The sequence below is a fragment of the Lepidochelys kempii genome, chromosome 1 (genome assembly GCF_965140265.1).
Source record: "Lepidochelys kempii isolate rLepKem1 chromosome 1, rLepKem1.hap2, whole genome shotgun sequence".
Taxonomy (NCBI): Eukaryota; Metazoa; Chordata; order Testudines; family Cheloniidae; genus Lepidochelys; species Lepidochelys kempii.
The window spans coordinates 159,398,503-159,417,017 of NC_133256.1; the positions used below are offsets into that span (position 1 = coordinate 159,398,503).

The 18,515-nt window shown below is 41.9% G+C and overlaps 1 protein-coding gene and 1 long non-coding RNA gene across 4 annotated transcripts; one reads left to right on the forward strand and one right to left on the reverse strand.

The window, feature by feature from the left end:
• The first annotated feature begins 4 nt into the window (after window positions 1-4).
• On the forward strand, window positions 5-10,124 carry HMGN1 (high mobility group nucleosome binding domain 1). Of its 2 annotated transcripts, XM_073360611.1 has the most exons (7): window positions 5-326; window positions 937-969; window positions 1,057-1,086; window positions 1,165-1,224; window positions 4,717-4,848; window positions 6,372-6,403; window positions 8,947-10,124. In XM_073360611.1, the coding sequence occupies exons 1-6, from the start codon at window positions 312-314 to the stop codon at window positions 6,384-6,386; spliced, it is 285 nt and encodes a 94-aa protein (XP_073216712.1). In that variant the 5' UTR covers window positions 5-311; the 3' UTR covers window positions 6,387-6,403; window positions 8,947-10,124. The 2 variants fall into 2 exon arrangements, with proteins under 2 accessions (XP_073216712.1, XP_073216704.1); XM_073360603.1 differs by lacking the exon at window positions 6,372-6,403 and having other exon boundaries at window positions 8-326.
• On the reverse strand, window positions 4,288-18,381 carry LOC140917540 (uncharacterized). 2 transcript variants are annotated; one of them, XR_012160885.1, is made up of 3 exons: window positions 14,176-16,225; window positions 5,069-5,102; window positions 4,288-4,873 (listed from the first exon to the last, which is right to left on the reverse strand). It is a non-coding gene; the product is annotated as an uncharacterized lncRNA (long non-coding RNA). The 2 variants fall into 2 exon arrangements; XR_012160884.1 differs by lacking the exons at window positions 4,288-4,873; window positions 5,069-5,102 and adding exons at window positions 11,897-12,230; window positions 18,194-18,381 and having other exon boundaries at window positions 14,176-14,275.
• Between the last annotated feature and the right edge of the window lie 134 nt (window positions 18,382-18,515).

Genomic DNA, 18,515 nt, shown 5'->3' on the forward strand with positions numbered 1-18,515 from the left:
GTCCCAGAGTGAGCGACAGGGCCCGCCCCAGGGGCTTGTTGTGATTCGAAAGCAGCCCCGCGGGAGGCTCGACCCAATGGGCGCGCGCGGCCGCCAGTGAATGGGACGCGCCCCCTCCCCCCTAATCCGGCTGCATCCTGTTGCAGAGCCGCTGGCGCTCCTGGGATGGGGGAAGGGCGGGCTCCGACCACTGCGCAGCCAGACTAAGATTCACGCACAGGCAGCAGCCGCTCGCTGAGAGCGAGTGAACACGGGAAGCAGCAGAGACCTCAGCTGCACCAGCGAGTTGTTGGTCGGAGCCACCTCGCGTCATGCCGAGGAGAAAGGTGCGGGCTGAAGCCGCTCCCCACAGCACCGAGCCGCCGACCGGACGCTGCGGTGCCGGGCTCAGCCCGGGCTTCTCGCTTCGCTGCCCGCAAATTCGCCGGGCTCGGCTGACACTCGCTTCGGGGGCCGTTGGGTCAAATGGCGCCCGGAGCATCAGCGCCCCCCTCCTGCCGGGCTCGCCGGGACGCCAGGCGGACCCGCCAGCCTATCTCGGCGCTGAGCGGCCGCGGGGCCCTTCTCCCGACCCGCGGCTGCTGCGTCACTCGAATTTTTTTAGCCGTTAAACGCGACGGCACTCGGGGTTCGAAATCCGAACGCGGCGGCGGGAAGGGGCGTGTGTCTTGACGTCACTCAGCCGTGACCGCCTTTAGGGAGGGGGAGGAAACTTGGGCTTTGCGCTTGCGCACGTTTGTCCGATCAGTCTCCTATGCGTTTCAGAGTAACAGCCGTGTTAGTCTGTATTCGCAAAAAGAAAAGGAGGATTTGAGGCACCTTAGAGACTAACCAATTTATTTGAACATGAGCTTTCGTGAGCTTATGCTCAAATAAATTGGTTAGTCTCTAAGGTGCCACAAGGCCTCCTTTTCTCCTGTGCGTGTTTGTTTGCAGGTGAACGCGGCCGAAGCGGAGGCGCGGGACGAGGTAAGTGCCGGGCTCCCCGCGCGGGCTCCCGGGGGAGGGCGCGGGGCAGGGATCCGACTCTCACGCTGTGTCTGTCTCCCCTTCTAGCCCAAGAGGCGGTCTGCGCGCCTGTCAGCTGTAAGTATAGACATCCCCTGGCTGCCCCTTCCTAGGCGCTGTGTGAGGGGCGAGCACTAAACCTGCTTCTCTTTCCAGAAACCTGCCCCCGCCAAAGCCGAGCCCAAGCCAAAAAAGGCGGCGGCAGCAACAGCAAAGGTGAGTGAGACACACCTATGAATGGCACAGACTGTCCTTGTGTGGCTTGGTCGACACACCAATGTCCAATGTTGGTTGGATGATACAGCTGGATCTAGGGCAGATTTCAACTACAGATAAAAATATTTCGTATCTTTATTGCTACCTGAACGGGAAAGCGTGTATGTACTTGCATTTTAAAAGACTACATAGAAATTCTTGGTTTAACATTACAAAATGATTTTTGGACTTGTATTGAGTTCAGTATTAACTCAGGGCATATGTATTGGCAGAGCTGTACTGATGCAGCTGCGCTCCTATAGTTCATCTGGTGAAGACACTCTGTAATACATAGACACATGTGAAATACGGAAAATATCCCATTTTCTAGTGAATTTAATCTTGGCTATGTAAAATAAAGTCCTTAAGTTGCAGCTGTGAAATAATTTAGTGTTCTGATAGTATTTTCTGTAAATGTACTTGTGAAGGAAGTATATGACTATATGTGACAGTTCTAACCAGTAGGCTTGCAGTATGCAAATGAACTGAGACAGTCTGTTTGGGTTCTCAGCCATAATTTTACCCACTATACATGATTAATCTTCAAATTAAAAAAATGACTTTTTCTCTTCTCTTGACCTCAATTTTAGAAATAGAGATGCATGAAGATTTTGTGTATAGAAGCCTTTTAGATTAAATTTATATAATATTGAATGTTTGAAATGAAAAAGTAGGAAAGCTGTGAAGCATGGCTAAATATGTATGTCTTAAATTTTGCTAATATTCCCAATAAATATGTTCATTCCCATGACTATTCTGTCTAGAAACCCATCTGCTGCAGTTTACTTATAGTATTTGTGTATATAATAACAATTGCCTGATAAATCCCGTTCTTATTGCATAATACTGTTCTATAAATAAATGGCTGTGCAAAGTGTTGAAGTATAGTAGTGTCCTAGTTAAAAATTCTATCCTTTAGATAAATGAAGGTATTGCATCCTCTCCTTTGCCTCTTTTCTTAATACAGCATTATTAACAGTGAATTCCTTAGTCCTTTTGTCTAAACACAAGAACAAGTCTTAATCTGCTGTTCACTTAATGGCATCAATAAAATTAATGTTGTTAAACAAAAGTATTAAATTGTTCTTTTATATTAACTCCATGCTGCTATATTAAATATTTTCAAACCGTGGATATCAGCTGAAGCATTCTTAGAATGCAACTCAATGATACAAAGTTTGTTGGGAAGTTTGTACTGAATTTTTTTTTTTTTTAAATGAAAATATTACTTCCATTGAGTCAGAAGAAACCTCTAGCTTAACCATACTAGTTCGGGCAAAAAATATAAAGCCTATGTCAGCTGACTGTTGAATGTGCTCTTGAAAACATTTTAATGCATTATTAAATTTTTTCCATTAAGTTATAAAAAGAGGATAAAGCTTGATGTGTTTAGCCCTTCTATTTCAGAAGCACCATACATTATTATTCGGGCTGTCAGGCAATTAAAAAAATTGATTGCAATTAATCATACTGCTAAACAACAATAGAATACCATTTATTTACATGTTTTGGGATGTTTTCTACATTTTCAAATGTATTGATTTCAATTACAATGGAGATTACAAAGCTATGGTGCTCAATTTATATTTATTTTTATTACAAGTATTTGCACTGTAAAAAATGTGAAGAAATTGTATTTTTCAGTTCATTTCATACAAGTACTGTAGTGCAATCTCTTTATCGTGAAAGTTTAACTTAGTGTAAAATTATGTATAAGAAAACCTGCATTCAAAAATAAAACAATGTAAAACTTTAGAGCCTGAAAGTCCACTCAGTCCTACTTCTTGTTCAGCCAATCGCTTGGACAAATAAGTTTGTTTACATTTGCAAGAGATAATACTGCCTGCTTCTTGTTTACAATGTCACCTGAAAGTGAGAACAGGCGTTCTCATGGCAGTGTTGCAGCCAGCGTCCCAAGATATTTGTGCGTCAGATGTGCTAAAGATTCATATGTCCCTTCATGCTTCAACTACCATTCCAGGGGACATGTGTCCATGCTGATGACGGGTTGTGCTCGATAACAATCCAAAGCAGTGCGGACCAACACATGTTCGTTTTCATTATCTGAGTCAGATGCCACCAGCAGAAGGTTGATTTTTCTTTTTTGGTGGTTTGAGTTCTGTAGTTTCCGCATTGGAGTTTTACTCTTTTAAGACTTCTGAAAGCATGTTCCACAGCTTGTCCCTCTCAGATTTTGGAAGGCACTTCAGGTTCTTAAACATTGGGTCGAGTGCTGTAGCTGTTTTTAGAAATCTCACATTGGTACCTTCTGTGTGTTTTGTCAAATCTGCAGTGAAAGCGATCTTAAAATGAACAACGTGCTGAGTCATCATCTGAGACTGCTATAACATGAAATATATGGCAGAATGCGGGTAAAACAGAGCAGGAGACATGCAGTTCTCCCCCAAGGAATTCAGTCACAAATTTAACACATTTTTTTTAATGAGCATCATCGGCATGGAAGCATGTCCTCTTGAATGGTGGCTAAAGCATGAAGGGGCATACGAATATTTAGCATATCTGGCATGTAAATACCTTGCAAAGCTGCCATGCAAATGTCTGTTCTCAATTTCTGGTGACATAAATAAGAAGTGGGCAGCATTATGTCGTGTAAATGTAAACAAACTTGTTCTTCTGAGCGACTGGCTGAACAAGAAGTAGGGCTGAGTGGACTTGTAGGCTCTGAAGTTTTATTTTGTTTTTGAGTGCAGTTATGCAACAAAAAAAACCCCTACATTTATAAGTTGCACTCTCATGACAGAGAGATTGCACTACAGTACTTATATGAGGTGAATTGAAAAATACCATTTCTTTTGTTTCTCATTTTTGCATTGCAAATATTTGTAATTAAAAATATACGCTTTGATTTCAATTAGAACACAATACATGAAAATGTAGAAAGAATCCAAAATATTTAATATATTTCAATTGGTATTCTATTGTTTAACTTTGCGATTAAAACTGCAATTAATCATGATTAATTTTTTAATCCCGTTTAAGTTTTTTTTGAGTTAATGGTGTGAGTTAACTGCGATTAATTGATAGCCCTAATTATTATTTTTGTTACAATATTAGCATAGACAAGTCATGGACTTTGCAAGCTTCTCTGGGCAATTCTACCAATGCATTTCACTTCTGTCTTCCAGCATGTATTTTCCTCAGTGTTAGGCCTCTCAAACAGGTTGCCATTCATCAAATTGTATAGTGGTTATGTAGAGGTAGTTATGGGGTCTGAGAAACCACTACTAACCTTCTTACAAATATTTTCGTTTCTGATCCCAGTTTGACTCTCTTATTTCTGGAACGGAGATATTTTTTTTTCTATATATCTATGGAAACCACCTTCACTGGTTATGGAGTATATAGTTTCTGAGGTTTTTTTAGTAATATTGAGAATTAGTAACCAACTTGTTTTAAAAGGTTATCTAAATTCTTACATTCATTTAATTGTAGGATAAATCTGAGGACAGGAAAGCTCAATCAAAGGGGAAAAAAGGACCAAAAGGAAAACAGATTGAGGGGACTAATCAAGAAGAAACAAAGGACAACTTGCCTGCAGAAAACGGAGAAATTAACAGTGTGGAGGTATAGTAGTAGCTTTAGTCTTAACCTAGACAAAAGATTAGTTCTTGATTATGAAGAGTTCATATAATGTAGTGCACTAGTTAATCTAAACATCTATCAGACATCAGATTTAGTTTCTGCAAAATCTAAGATATAAATGTATGTTGCTGAGATTTTCACAGCAGCTTAGGGGATTTAGCCATGCATCTTCTATTAACTTTAATGGAAGATATATAGTTACCAGAACTGGTGTGAAAATTCATTCAAATCTTTTCCTGTGGAAAAATAAGAAACATTTTCATAACTCAATTTCCATGGAATATAGCTTTTACTAAAAGCTCAAAATGAAAAGATTTCAGCCAAATGTGGCAGTAGAGCCTCAGGGGAGTTGTAGGTTGCTCCTCATGTGCCCCATCTCTTTGGGCTGTGAACCCCAGCTGGAGTACATCTCCCATAATGCATGATGGCAAGGAACTTCATGTTGCATACAGCCCTCATCCAGAGAGGAGACTGGTGCATTACGGAAGATGTGTATCTGGGGTCCCAGCCCATGGAAGAGAGTGAGTACACAAGGAGCAAACTACAACCCGTGAAATGCTACAACTAGTCAAAAAACAATGTTTTCTGCAGAAAGTGAGAAACATCTCACAAAAATTCCATTATGTTAACCAACTCCCTCCCCTCCCAATAGCTGACAGAAAATTTTCAACCAGCCTCAGTGGCTTTGTCCTCTGACTGTTCTGAAAATCTCTAATAGTTTCTAGTCTTCATGGTTGCAAAGAAATACTCTAGAAGGATAACTGATGCAAATTCAAAAGAAGACTTTTTAGAGCTATTTTCAGGCTGTCTGCAATGTCAACTGCTTCGTTCATCTCAGTGGGATATTAATCTGACTTGGTGTCAGTAGGCTCAATACATTGATTAGCCAAACAAAGGTCAGAAATAGTATTTGTTGAATGCAACAGTTGTTCTTCAAGCGATGATGTCCCTCTGGGTACTCCGCTGTAGGTGTGGCAGCGCCCCCTGTGCCTGGGATTGGAAATCTTCAGCAGTGCCCATTGAACTGCACATGTGCACCTCCCCCTGTCACGCTATGAGCAGGACATGCATGCGCACACGCAGCTAGTGGGTCTCCTTTACCTTCAGTAGATAGTACCTTACCTGTCAGTTTCAGGGCTGGTCTACACTACCGCGGTAAATCGATCTAAGTTATGCAACTTCAGTTAAGTGAACAACGTAACTGAAGTTGATGTAGTTATATCCACTTACCATGGTGGCTACACTATGCTCTGTCGATGGGAGAGCATCTCCTGTGGCCTTCCCTTATCCTTCTTGGAGAGATGGAGTACACAAATCGATGGGTGAGTGCCCTCCCATGGATTTAGCATGTTTTCAGTTAAAATCGCTGCATCACAGTTAAATTGATGCACTTGCTGCATCAATTACAGCAGTGCTGATCCACTACTAAGTGTAGACATGTTGAGTGTAGTTAGTACTACAGTACTTGTATGAGGTGAATTGAAAAATATTTTTTGTTTTTACAGTGCAAATATTTGTAATCGAAAATAAATATAAAGTGAGTACTGTACACTTTGTATTGTGTTGTCATTGAAATCAATAGATTTGAAAATGTAGAAAACATCCAAAAATATTTAAATGAATGGTATTCTATTGTTTAATTGTGATTAATCGCACTGTTAATGTTTTTAATCACTTGACAGTCCTATTTTAAAGATAATGTTCATTGCATTTTTACTGCATAAATTTATCTATCAAGATGTATTCTTTCAAAAAGAACTGGATACCTTCGTGGAGGATAGGTCCATCAATCACTATTAGCCAGGATGGGCAGGGATGTGAAACCATGCTCTGAAGTGTCTCTATACTTTGTTTGCCAGAAGCTGGGCATGGGCATTGGGGATGGATCACTTGATTACCTGTTCTGTTTATTCCCTGTGAAGCACTTGGCATTGCGTACTGTCAGAAGACAGGATACTGGTCTAGATGAACCATTAGTCTGACCCTGTATAGCTGTTCTTATGTTCTAAGCTTGTATGAATTCATTATTTTGAAGTTAAGGGACAAAATACTGGCTTGATCTAGACCAGTGGTCACCAATTGATTGCAATCTCCAGTGGTGCAACAGGGCTGCCTGCTTTGGCCCCATGCTGCTCCCGGAAGGGGCCAACGAGCCCCTCCCGCCTGGGGGGGCAGGCACATGGCTCTGCATGCTGCCCCTCTCTGCAGGCATCGACCCCGTAGCTCCTGTTGGCCAGGAACAGGGAACTGTGGCCAATGGGAGTTGTGGGGGAGGTGCCTGCAGAGAGGGGCAGCACGCAGAGCCACGTCTCTCTCCCTCCGCAGGGGCGCGTTGGCCCCTTACAGGAGTGGGTGGGACTGGAGCAGGCAGAGAGATTGCCTTAGCTGTGCCATTGCCCGAGGTAAGTGCCGCCTGGCAGGAGCCCACACCCAACTCCCCTCTCAGAGCCAGCACTACATAACCCCTTCTGCATCCCAACTCTCTACCCCAGCCCTGACCACCACCCCCCCGCTGCACCCACGTGCCCCCCAACCCCCTGCTGCAGGCTCAGCCTGGAGTCCCCTCCCACTCTCCAAACCCCCCAGCCCAGAGCCTGCACCCCCTTCCCCAGCCTGGTGAAAGTGAATGAGGGTGGAGGAGAGCGAGCAATGGAGAGAGTTGAGGGTGGAGTGAGTGGGGCCTCAGGGAAGGGACAGGGTAGATCCTAGGTTGCCCTTAAATTCAGAAAGTGATCTTGGATGTAAAAAGATTAGAGACCACTGATCTAGATGCTCTGCCACTATTACTCAGTCGAGATATTTAATTAAATATCTGCAGAGATGGACTTCTAAATTCAAGAATACTGTGACATGATCACGTTTCGTCTTAAAACATGTTAGGAACCTTGAAATAGTTAAAGTAACAATGCAAATAGTGCAGTGTGGAATAACCCATTCAAACGTTTGCTTCTCTAAAGATATGCTATTCCCCAGGATCTAAGCTTCCTAGTATGAGAGAGTACTCATTAAATCTTAAAGTATTTTGACCTTTAAGGGCATCAATTAATGAAATGGACTCCTTTTTTTAAAAAAATCCCTTCACCTTTAAGCCTGTCTTGAGCTGGAATTGTTTTACATCACTACCTCATATGCATTCTAGAATCAGTAATACTGTTTAAAAAGTTAACCGTTTAAACAAAAACGCGATCCTGCCAGCGCGGTTGGGGCTAGGGCTCCTTCAGCCGGTATGGCCGGGCTGGCTGGTGCTGCGCCGGGCTGAACGGTTAAGACAGGTTAACGGGTAAAACTAATACTTACCGGTTAACCTTTTAAATTCCTAATATGAGGAGCAGACTTCCTAAAATTTGAGTCAGTTACATTTCACTTTAAGTTGATTTGTGTTGTAGAATGTTGTCAAAGGGGACTGAGACTGGTTCATTAATGATTGGTTAAGCTCATGAATCAAAATGCGTGAAGACTTTAAAAAATACCATATATACTCATTCATAAGCCGAATATTTTTTTCTAAAAAAGTGATGCATCAAAGAGCGGGGGTCGGCTTATAAATGGGTCTACACCAAAATTTGATGATTTTAAACTCTATGAAATCATTGCATTGAATATCTAATACGTTGTAGTTTCATTTACCTGGAGCCCCTCAGTTCCCTGTGGCTGCGGTTCGCCATTCCCAGCCAATGGGAGCTGCCAACCGTGGCCACAGGGAGCTGACGGGCTCCATGCTTGGGAACGCTCCAGGTAAACAAAACGTCCCGGCCCGCCAGTGGCTTACCCTGACGGGCCAGGAGCCAAAGTTTTCCAACCCCTGAAATATAGGGTCGGTTTATGAAAGGGTCATACTGTTTTTAGCTATCCATCTTGGGGGGGTCGGCTTATAAACGAACAGGCTAATGAATGAGTATATAAGTGATCATTTATCCTCCACATTTGATACGAATTTTGCTCTAAAATATACCTGATTTGTAAATCCTTTTGAAGCTACCATACTTCTTTTACTGTTAGATCTTGTGTGTGAATTAAGACGTTGAGAATTTCAGGAAACTGTTATACTAAATGTTCTCTATTTCTCCTCCCCTTTTTCAGGCTCCAGGGTCTGATTCAGCAAGAGAGAAAGAAGCCAAGTCTCAGTAATATCTCTACCAAGTCTTTTATCAGTGGTCCCAGTACCTACCTTCCTTGTACAATTCAGAGGAATATTTTTATCAACTATTTTGTAAATGCAAGTTTTTTAGTAGTTCTAGAAAACACACTTTTTAAAAGGAGGGAGTCCCGCCACATCCCATTTTTTTTACATAATTAGATAAGTGTAAATGCTGCTTTCTTTTTTTAAAGATGTAAAATCAGATACTGGTTGTCTGTTTTCTGTGTAGCCAGAAATTAATGGAATGTTAGATTAGGGAGAGACTTTGAAATTCTGATTACACTTAACATTCCATAGGCTGTGAGGAACAGTTTTTATATCCTGTTAAATGAGGCATGACACGGATCAAACTTTGGAATCATAAGTTGAAAATGTCTTAACATTTTACATATCTGTATCCACTGTGTCTGTAGAGTTACTTCTGTTATGAAACTGCTCCTTGGTGTTGGATCTCCCTTTCAGAATTGTGTATTATCTGTGACTTATTTTTAGTAGTGGTAGTTTTATTTTTGTCAATAACTTTGTAACTGTGCTGTGAAAGATTGGAAACCTTTATTGGGTGTGTAGTGAGTGTGATGTTACTGAGCCCTGGTCTACACTACAGACTTATGTCAGTATAACTGTGTTGCTCAAGGGTTTGGAAAATCCACCCTCCTAAGCGATGTGGTTATACCAACCGAACTCCCAGTGTAGACAGAGCTATGTCAATGGAAGGGCTTCTCCCATCAACATAGCTACTGCTGCTTGGGGAGGGGGAGTACCTTCGCCAATGGGAGAAACTCTCCTGTCGGCATAGGTAGCATCTTCTCTAAGCGTTACAGCAGCACAACTCCCAACTGTGCAGCTGTGCTCCTGCAGTGCTGTAAGTGTAGACAAGCCCTGAATAGGTGGAACTTTCTGTATAGCAGATCTAACTTCATATGACCGTATTCAAGATACTGGTACATCATGTCCAATTTTAAAGGACAGTTTGTCAACACAAGTTAAGATGAAAAGTCACTGGAATAATGGTTTTTTAAAAGAGTAAAAATATACAAGAATAAAAAATTATACAAATTGTTCATGGTGTGTCTATGTACTGAACACCAAACGAGCCAATAAAATCTTGGTTATAAAAGGACATTGCTTTTGTTGCCCCTGGGTTGACTTCAGTGACTCGTGTAACTCATACAGAAGTCTGTTTACTGGATTTTATTTTTCTTTGAAAAACTGAGAGAAACATGTACTAATTGATACTTTAATTATATATTCAGAGTGAATAATGTCATTCCTGGAGGTGAGGATAGAGAGGGATTTTTTTTAATTGCCAAGTGTCCAGTTGCAGTCTTACCTGGGTTGACCAATTGGAATGTTGATATCATAATTAAAATTGAGTGGGATTGTATGATGAGGTTGCCTGTGCTGGTGAGACTCTGAGTGCGGCAGCAGCCCCTGGGATCCCTTCCAGTTAATGTTTTATGTTCTTAAAATCTCATCTTCAGGGCTTCATTCGGTCAGCTGCTGGGAGTCAAAAGGAAATTTCCCCCTTCCCTTCCCTTGATGTATTCTGTTTTTTGCTTCTTTTTGTTTTCTTTTCTCTAAAGCATCAAAGATGGGCAGGGTTGGCAATTTACTTGGGAAAATTAGTTTAGGATTGGGCTAGTATTTACTAGTATCTAGTAAATACTGTCTTAATCTGGGAAAAATAAAATTATTAGAACTATACTAATGAAAAATACTGAAATATTTAGCAAATTGGTAATAGATTTGCAGTAATATAGTCTGCTTAATTTTAATTATAGGAACTAAAAACAAAAGTGTCAATTTAAAGCTGTACGCTATTGTCTAGGCTACCTCAAGTAGAAACTGAAACTTTGGAATCTGAGAATGCCTGTTCTTTGTTTAGCTATGAAAATTAGATGTTTAGCAAACCAAGAAGAGGAATTTTCAGATTGAGAAGTTTGTTAGTTTGGCAATTTAACTCAAAAAACTGTCTAGTCCATTACACTGTCTCTTGATCTGGCTGGCTGGAGTGCAACTGAACTGAACGAGTAGAGTGACTTAGGACAAAATATTTCTGCATGAGCCAAGGTGGAGGACTACTTGACCCAATTCATAACTATTTTGAAAAAGTTCATAAAGTTAGCAAAGAGTCTTAAATGCAGAAATTGCAAAGAAAAGGTGAGTAGGAAGGGAGGCTGAGGAAACATTTTACAAAATCCACTGGAAAGAACAGACACCAGAACCACTGACTTTAGCTAAACGTATGCAAGTATTGGAATTGGCCTCTGAGGATGAAGATACGGATAATATGATATTACCATTGCCAAGTTACAGTATGCTTCTGGGGATACACAGAGCTGTGCGCCATTGTGTTATCTCTCTCCCTCAGTAAGGATGAGTTTTGCTGGTGAGTAGACTGTGTCAACCCCCTGCCATGCCAGCCTCTCTTCCTTACCCAGCAAAATCCGCAGGACATTCCTGACCGACTTTGCCTACCAGGTAACAATTAGTGAATTCCAGTCCCTAAGCTTCTAAGAGATGTTTCAATTCTATGCACAACTCCTTTCACTGCTTTCACAGAAGATAACAAGTTTGCTGTCCTGTTAGTACATCACAGCTTATTAACTGGTGTAAATATACTAGGGCTGTTGATTAATCGCAGTTAGCTCACGCGATTAACTCAAAAAAAAACCTAATCACAATTTAAAAAATTGTGATTAATCGCATCGCACTGCTAAACAATAGAATAACAATGAAATTTATTAAATATTTTGGATGTTTTTCTACATTTTCAAATATATCTATTTCAGTTACAACAGAACATAGTGTACAGTGCTCACTTTATTTCTGATACAAATAACTGAACTTTAAAAATGATAATAGTATTTTTCAATTCACAAGTACCGTAATGTAATCTTTTTATCATGAAAGTGCAATTTATGAATGTAGATTTTTTTTGTTACATAACTGCATTCAAAAACAAAACAATGTAAAAGTTTAGAGCCTACAATTCCACTCAGTCCTACTTCTTGTTCAGCCAACAAAACAAGTTTGTTTACATTTACGGGAGATAATGCTACCCACTTAATTACAATGTCACCTAAAAGAGAGAATAGGCATTCATGTGGCAATGTTGTAGCTGGCGTTGCAAGATATTTACGTGCCAGATTTGCTAAAGATTCATATACCCCTTCATGCTTCAGTTGCTGTTCCAGAGGATGTGTTTCCATGCTGATGACACTTGCTTTAAAAAAAAGGAGGGGGGGTAAATTAAATTTGTGACTGAACTCCTTGTGGGAGAATTGTATGTCTCCTGCTCTGTTTTACCCACGTTCTGTCATATTTCATATTACAGCAATTTTGGATGATGACCCAGCATGTTTGTTTTAAGAACACTTTCACTGCAGATTTGACAAAACGCAAAGAAGGTACCAATGTGAGATTTCTAAAGATAGCTACAACACGGGACCCAAAGTTTAAGAATCTGAAGTGCCTTCCAAAATCTGAGAAGGACGGGGTGTGGAGCACGTTTTCATAAGTCTTAGAAGAGCAACACTCCTGTGGAAACTACAGAACCCAAACTACCAAAAAAGAAAATCAACCTTCTGCTGGTGGCATCTGACTCAAATGATGAAAATGAACATGCATCTATCTCTCTGCACTACTTTGGATCATTATTGAGCAGAATCTGTCACCAGCATGGATGCATGTCCTCTGGAATGGTGGTTGAAGCATGAAGGGACATATGAATCTAGCGCATCTGGCACATAAATATCTTCCAATACTAGCTACAACAGTGCCATGGGAGCACCTGTTCTCACTTTCAGGTGACATTGTAAACAAGAAGTGGGCAGCATTACGATTGGATGAACAAGAGTAGGACTAATTGGACTTGCAGGCTCTAAAGTTTTACGTGGGTTTATTTTTGAATGCATTTTTTTTTTTACATAATTCTACATTTGTAAGTTCAACTGTCATGATAAACAGATTGCAATACAGTACTTGCATTCGGTGAATTGAAAAATACTATTTTTTATAGTGCAAATATTTGTAATCAAAAATAAAGTGAGCACTGTACATTATTCTGTGTTGTAATTGAAATCAGTATATTTGAAAATGTAGAAAACATCAAAATAATTAAATAGTAATCTGTTATTGTTTAGCAGCACGATTAACTTTTTTTAATCACTTGACAGCCCTAATTTACACCCTTTCTCTTCACACAGCATTTCATGGGTTTATAGTAGAGGTAAAACAATTTTATTAATAGAAGTGCATGGACTAAGTGATACTAAATAGAAGGGAGTGAAAGTAGAATAGATTACAAGCAAATAAAAGTGAAAATGTATCTAAAACTTAAAAGCCATCTTACTACATTGAGATGGTTTTTCTCACCAAGTCTCCTAGGTTTTACTGGCTAGTGTTGCCAGCAGGCCCATCAGAGAGATTAGATCAGTTGATTCTTTGAGTAGTGTCCCTATGGGTACTCCAGTGTAGGTATATCTGCACCCTCTACTTTTAAGGGAGATGAGTCTAGGGAGATGCCTGTGAGCCACTCATGTAAGGCCTCTAAGAAAAGGTCCACGTGTCCCCATAGCGAGCCCCGGTCGAGCAGAAAACCATTTCTGGCTCTGTCCATATCTTTGGTATCAATGGTACCAAAGCCATCTAAATCTAAACCCAGCGCCTGCAATGTACCGAACTGACAGGACAAGTCAGATTGCCTTTGTGACAGGTTGTCACTCCCAGGGTGCAGTCTGGGAGCAGAGAGAACCGCTGTGGGCTCTGACCTCCCTAGCTGGGCAGGCCTCTCGGGCTGTTGTCTTCAGTTTGTCCTTGAGTGGCTTAGATAAAGCACTAAGGTAACTCAACTGGCTGTGTGGTGTCACCCCTGTTGTGGGGTGATAACAGGGCTCTAAGGGGCATTAGGGCTGGCCCTACAGCTACCAGTACGGGAAACATCTCTGACAACTGTGCACGTGGCACGCACAAACCTAGCATGGAATGGACAGGAGCAACACATCTTAAAGAACAACAGTTATGGAAGGTTAGTAACTATTTTCTCAAAGGTATAATGAACCTCTTCCCACAACCCAGACTTCCCATTCCTCAGTGGGATCTCAACCTAGTGCTAAAACGGTTGACACATTCCACCATTTGAACCTATGGTCACTTGTTCATTAACTCACCTTTCCATGAAGATGGCACTCCTGATCACCATCACCTCTGCAAGAAGGATAGGGGAGATAGCGGCTTTGATGGTGCACTCCCCTTTCACTGTGTTCTTGCCTGAAAAAGTCACACTTAGGTCACATCAAAAGTTCACTCCCAAGGTGATTTCTGCATTTTACATGAATCAGCTTATTCAGTTTTCAGCCTCTTATCCTAAACATCAGGATAATAGGGAATCCTCCATAGGCTCAACATGAGGAGAGCCTGGGCCTTCTATTTGGACAGAACAAGAGCTTTCAGAAAATCTCTGAGAATCTTACTCTCCATTGCAGACAAGTCAAAAGTTACAGTGATTTCAGCTCAAAGACTCTCTAAGTGGGTTATGGGCTGCATTAAACTTTGTTACCACTTGTGTAATGTAACACCCCCATCTTCAATGTGCATGCATTCTGAGGCCAGTCTCTTCCAGTCACCTTCTTGAAGGTATCCTATTATCAGAACTCTGCAGAGCAGCTACCTGGACATCTGCACCCCACTGCCATCCTGGGGGATTCATTTGCAGATGCCAAATTTAGTGCCACAGTACTATCATTCATATTGGACTTGACTGAAATCTTAGCTCCAGGGGTGGGCACTGCTTGAGTCACCTACAGTGGAAGAACACCCATAGGGACGCACATCATGAAGAATCATTGTTACTGCTCAAAGTTAGTAACTTCTTTCTTTTTGTCTCCTTTTAGATGAAAGATCAATACAAAGTCTCTGTTCCTTGCATTTCCAAAGGGATTTCTTTGCCTTATAAGTCAGGAAGGCTTCCTGGGTATTCAGTTTCTTGTGTCTCTGAGGTGCAGGAGCCATGTTCATTCTCTGTTTCCGTTCAGGCTCAAGATGATCCCTGCTGGTTTAGCTTTGTTTACAGCTAATGCAGATTTCAGTAAACCCATTATTTTGTCTCAGACAGACCTGTTTATCACCTATACCTAGAGTAGGCTTCTTTTGTTTTAAACATGTTCTATTAATGTCATGCAGAGGGAATCCATAATTTCACATATTAACACATGAATTTTACCATATTAATAACCATGTTGTTAGCTTTCATATACCTCACAAGTCATATTTTGTACAAATATTGCAGTAGTATGTAGGGTGTGAATACAGGGGTGCCACGGGTTAGAAAAGTATATTAAAAGAAAGCCAGATCCAGGTTGGCTAAAGCCAAAGAGGAGGAAGTATCACTGTCAACCACAAATGGATATGTTTGTAACAAAAACAATCCCAGAACTAAAACAGATAGAATTGAGAATTGCAGAATTTTTTTGTGGCTGTGATATTTCCTTTTCTGTTATTGAGAATCAACTTTTCAAGCAATGACCAGCTGCCTAAGGCCAAGCTCCAAAGCATCCAGTCAAAAGCAGGTAGAAGATGAACTGTTAGATGTGGTTACAGATGGCTTGAGGGTGGAGGCACAAAACAAATTACATGGAAAATAATTTAATACTGGATGCCTGGAACAATGTGCACATTGGCCCAATGACAGCTAAATGTGCACAGATAAGGGAAACTATGGTTTATCAGCAGCTGATACTGGAAGCAATAAGAAGAATGGAATGTAGTGTGCTATCCTAAGAGAAGCCAAAAGAAACAGCAGATAGTATTCACCCAAGAGTTCTGAAGGAACTCAAATATTAAATTGCAGAACTACTAATTAGTATAAAGAAAAGGAGGACTTGTGGCACCTTAGAGACTAACCAATTTATTAGAGCATAAGCTTTCGTGAGCTACAGCTCACTTCTTCAGATGCATATCGTGGAAACTGCAGCAGGCTTTATATATACACAGAGAATATGAAACAATACCTATTCCCACCCCACTGTCCTGCTGGTAATAGCTTATCTAAAGTGATTTCCAGCACAAATCCAGGTTTTCTCACCCTCCACCCCCCCACACAAATTCACTCTCCTGCTGGTGATAGCCCATCCAAAGTGATAACTCTTTACACAATGTGCATGACAATTAAGCTGGGCTATTTCCTGCATAAATCCAGGTTCTCACATCCCCCCCACCCCCATACACACACAAGGTAGCCTGTTTCCTCTTGTTTTTTCCTACCCCCCCCCCCCCAGATGTTCTGGTTTAACTTGGATTTTAACTTGAAGAGTGGTCAGTTTGGATGAGCTATTACCAGCAGGAGAGTGAGTTTGTGTGTGTATGGGGGTGGGGGGGATGTGAGAACCTGGATTTATGCAGGAAATAGCCCAGCTTAATTGTCATGCACATTGTGTAAAGAGTTATCACTTTGGATGGGCTATCACCAGCAGGAGAGTGAATTTGTGTGGGGGGGTGGAGGGTGAGAAAACCTGGATTTGTGCTGGAAATCACTTTAGATAAGCTATTACCAGCAGGACAGTGGGGTGGGAATAGGTATTGTTTCATATTCTCTGTGTATATATAAAGCCTGCTGCAGTTTCCACGATATGCATCTGAAGAAGTGAGCTGTAGCTCACGAAAGCTTATGCTCTAATAAATTGGTTAGTCTCTAAGGTGCCACAAGTCCTCCTTTTCTTTTTGCGAATACAGACTAACACGGCTGTTACTCTGAAACCTACTAATTAGTATGTAACCTAGCACCTCAATCAGCCTCTGTACAGGATGCCTGGTGGATAGCTACTATAATGCTGAGTTTTAAAAAAGGCTCCAGAGGTGATCCTGGCAATTACAAGCCCGTGAGCCTAACTTCAATTCCAGGTAAATTGATTGAAACTATAGTAAAGAACAGAATTATCAGACACATAGATAGCACACTATGTTGGAGAAGACTAAACACAGCTTTTGTGAAGGGAAATCATGCCCCACCAATCTAATAGAATTTTTTGAGGGGTTCAACAAATGTGGACAATGCATACTCATAGAAGAAGTACGGGGAATAAACAGGAAGAACTAGAATGTTCGTGAATAAACACAACTATGAAATAGTTGGCATCACAGAGACTTGTTGAGATAATACATGACTGGCTATAGAAAGGGGTGAAGCTTGCTCAGGAAGGAAAGGCAGGGGGAAAAAAGGAAGAGGTGTTGCCTTGTGTATCAAAGGTCTATGCACTTGGAGTGAGGTTGAGATGGAAATAGGAGACCAACTTGTTGAAAGTCTCTGGGTAAGGATAAAAGGGGTAAAAAAACCCCAAGGATGTCATAGTACGGGTCTACTATACCTAACCAGGAAGAAGAGGTGGATGAGGCTTTTTTTAAACTAACAATTATTCAAAGCACAGGACTTGGTGCTGATGGGGGACTTGAACTACCCAGACATCTGTTGGGAAAATAATACAGCAGGGCACAAATAAACCAACACATTTTTTAAATGCATTGGAGATTATTTTTATTTCAGAAGGTGAAGATAGCAACTTGCAGAAAGGCTGTTCCAGATTTGATTTTGGCAAATCAGGAGGAACTGATTGAGCATGTGAAAGTGGAAAGCTAGTTAGGTGGAAGTGATCATGAAATGATAGCGTTCATGATTCCAAGGAATGGAAGGAGGAAAAACAACACAATAGAGATAAAAGGATTTCAACATGGGCAGTAGGTGGATCTTTCCTTGGGGAGGCTAGCCCCGGCTCCGCCCCTTCAGCGGGAGTTAGGCATCTACATACCTTTCATTATCTGGACTAAAGTACACTGCAGTGGAGCGTGAATGCCAGCAGCCTCATGGAAATACAGAATATTTTTTGGATATTTAGGGGAAACTGTGTGCTGTTGGTAACCCTAACTCAGGCAGCGTAGCAAAGCTCATATCCCTTGCATAGGCCTTAAAGTGTCACAGACTCTCCCGATCCAAACCTTATTTGTAAATGGTCATCGTGAAGCTAAAGGCAGAGTGTTGAGAGTGAAAGTAGCGCAGTAAGGGACAGTGACCTGAACACGTTTGCAAGGCAAAAGGACATGGGCAGTTAGAAGCCCTGTGGGCTCTTCGCTGGGAACCCAGCCCAGGGAGGTGCTCGGCCCACCTTGAGTTCTGGGACCCTTCAAGCGAGAACCAACCTGGAAGCAACACAGGGATGGACGGGTCAGAGAACGACCCAGCGGCGCTAGTTGGGCACCAGCGCCTCCTGCCTTGTTCTGGGGGGTTTGGTCCCGCGGGCGGGAGCGCTCAGGGGACCCCCTAAGAGGTGCCCGATTTCACATGGGGCGAGGGGAGGCGCCGTTGTCGCTCGCTCCCGTCACAGGGGGGCAGGAGCGCCCTCGCGGAGGAGACGCGCGTTGCCCCGGCCCGGGCCGCCACCGTTCGCCCTTCCCCCACCCCCGGGGGAACCCTTCCCAGCGCAGCCTCCTGCCCTTCCGCAGCCGCCGGCCCAGGCCCCGC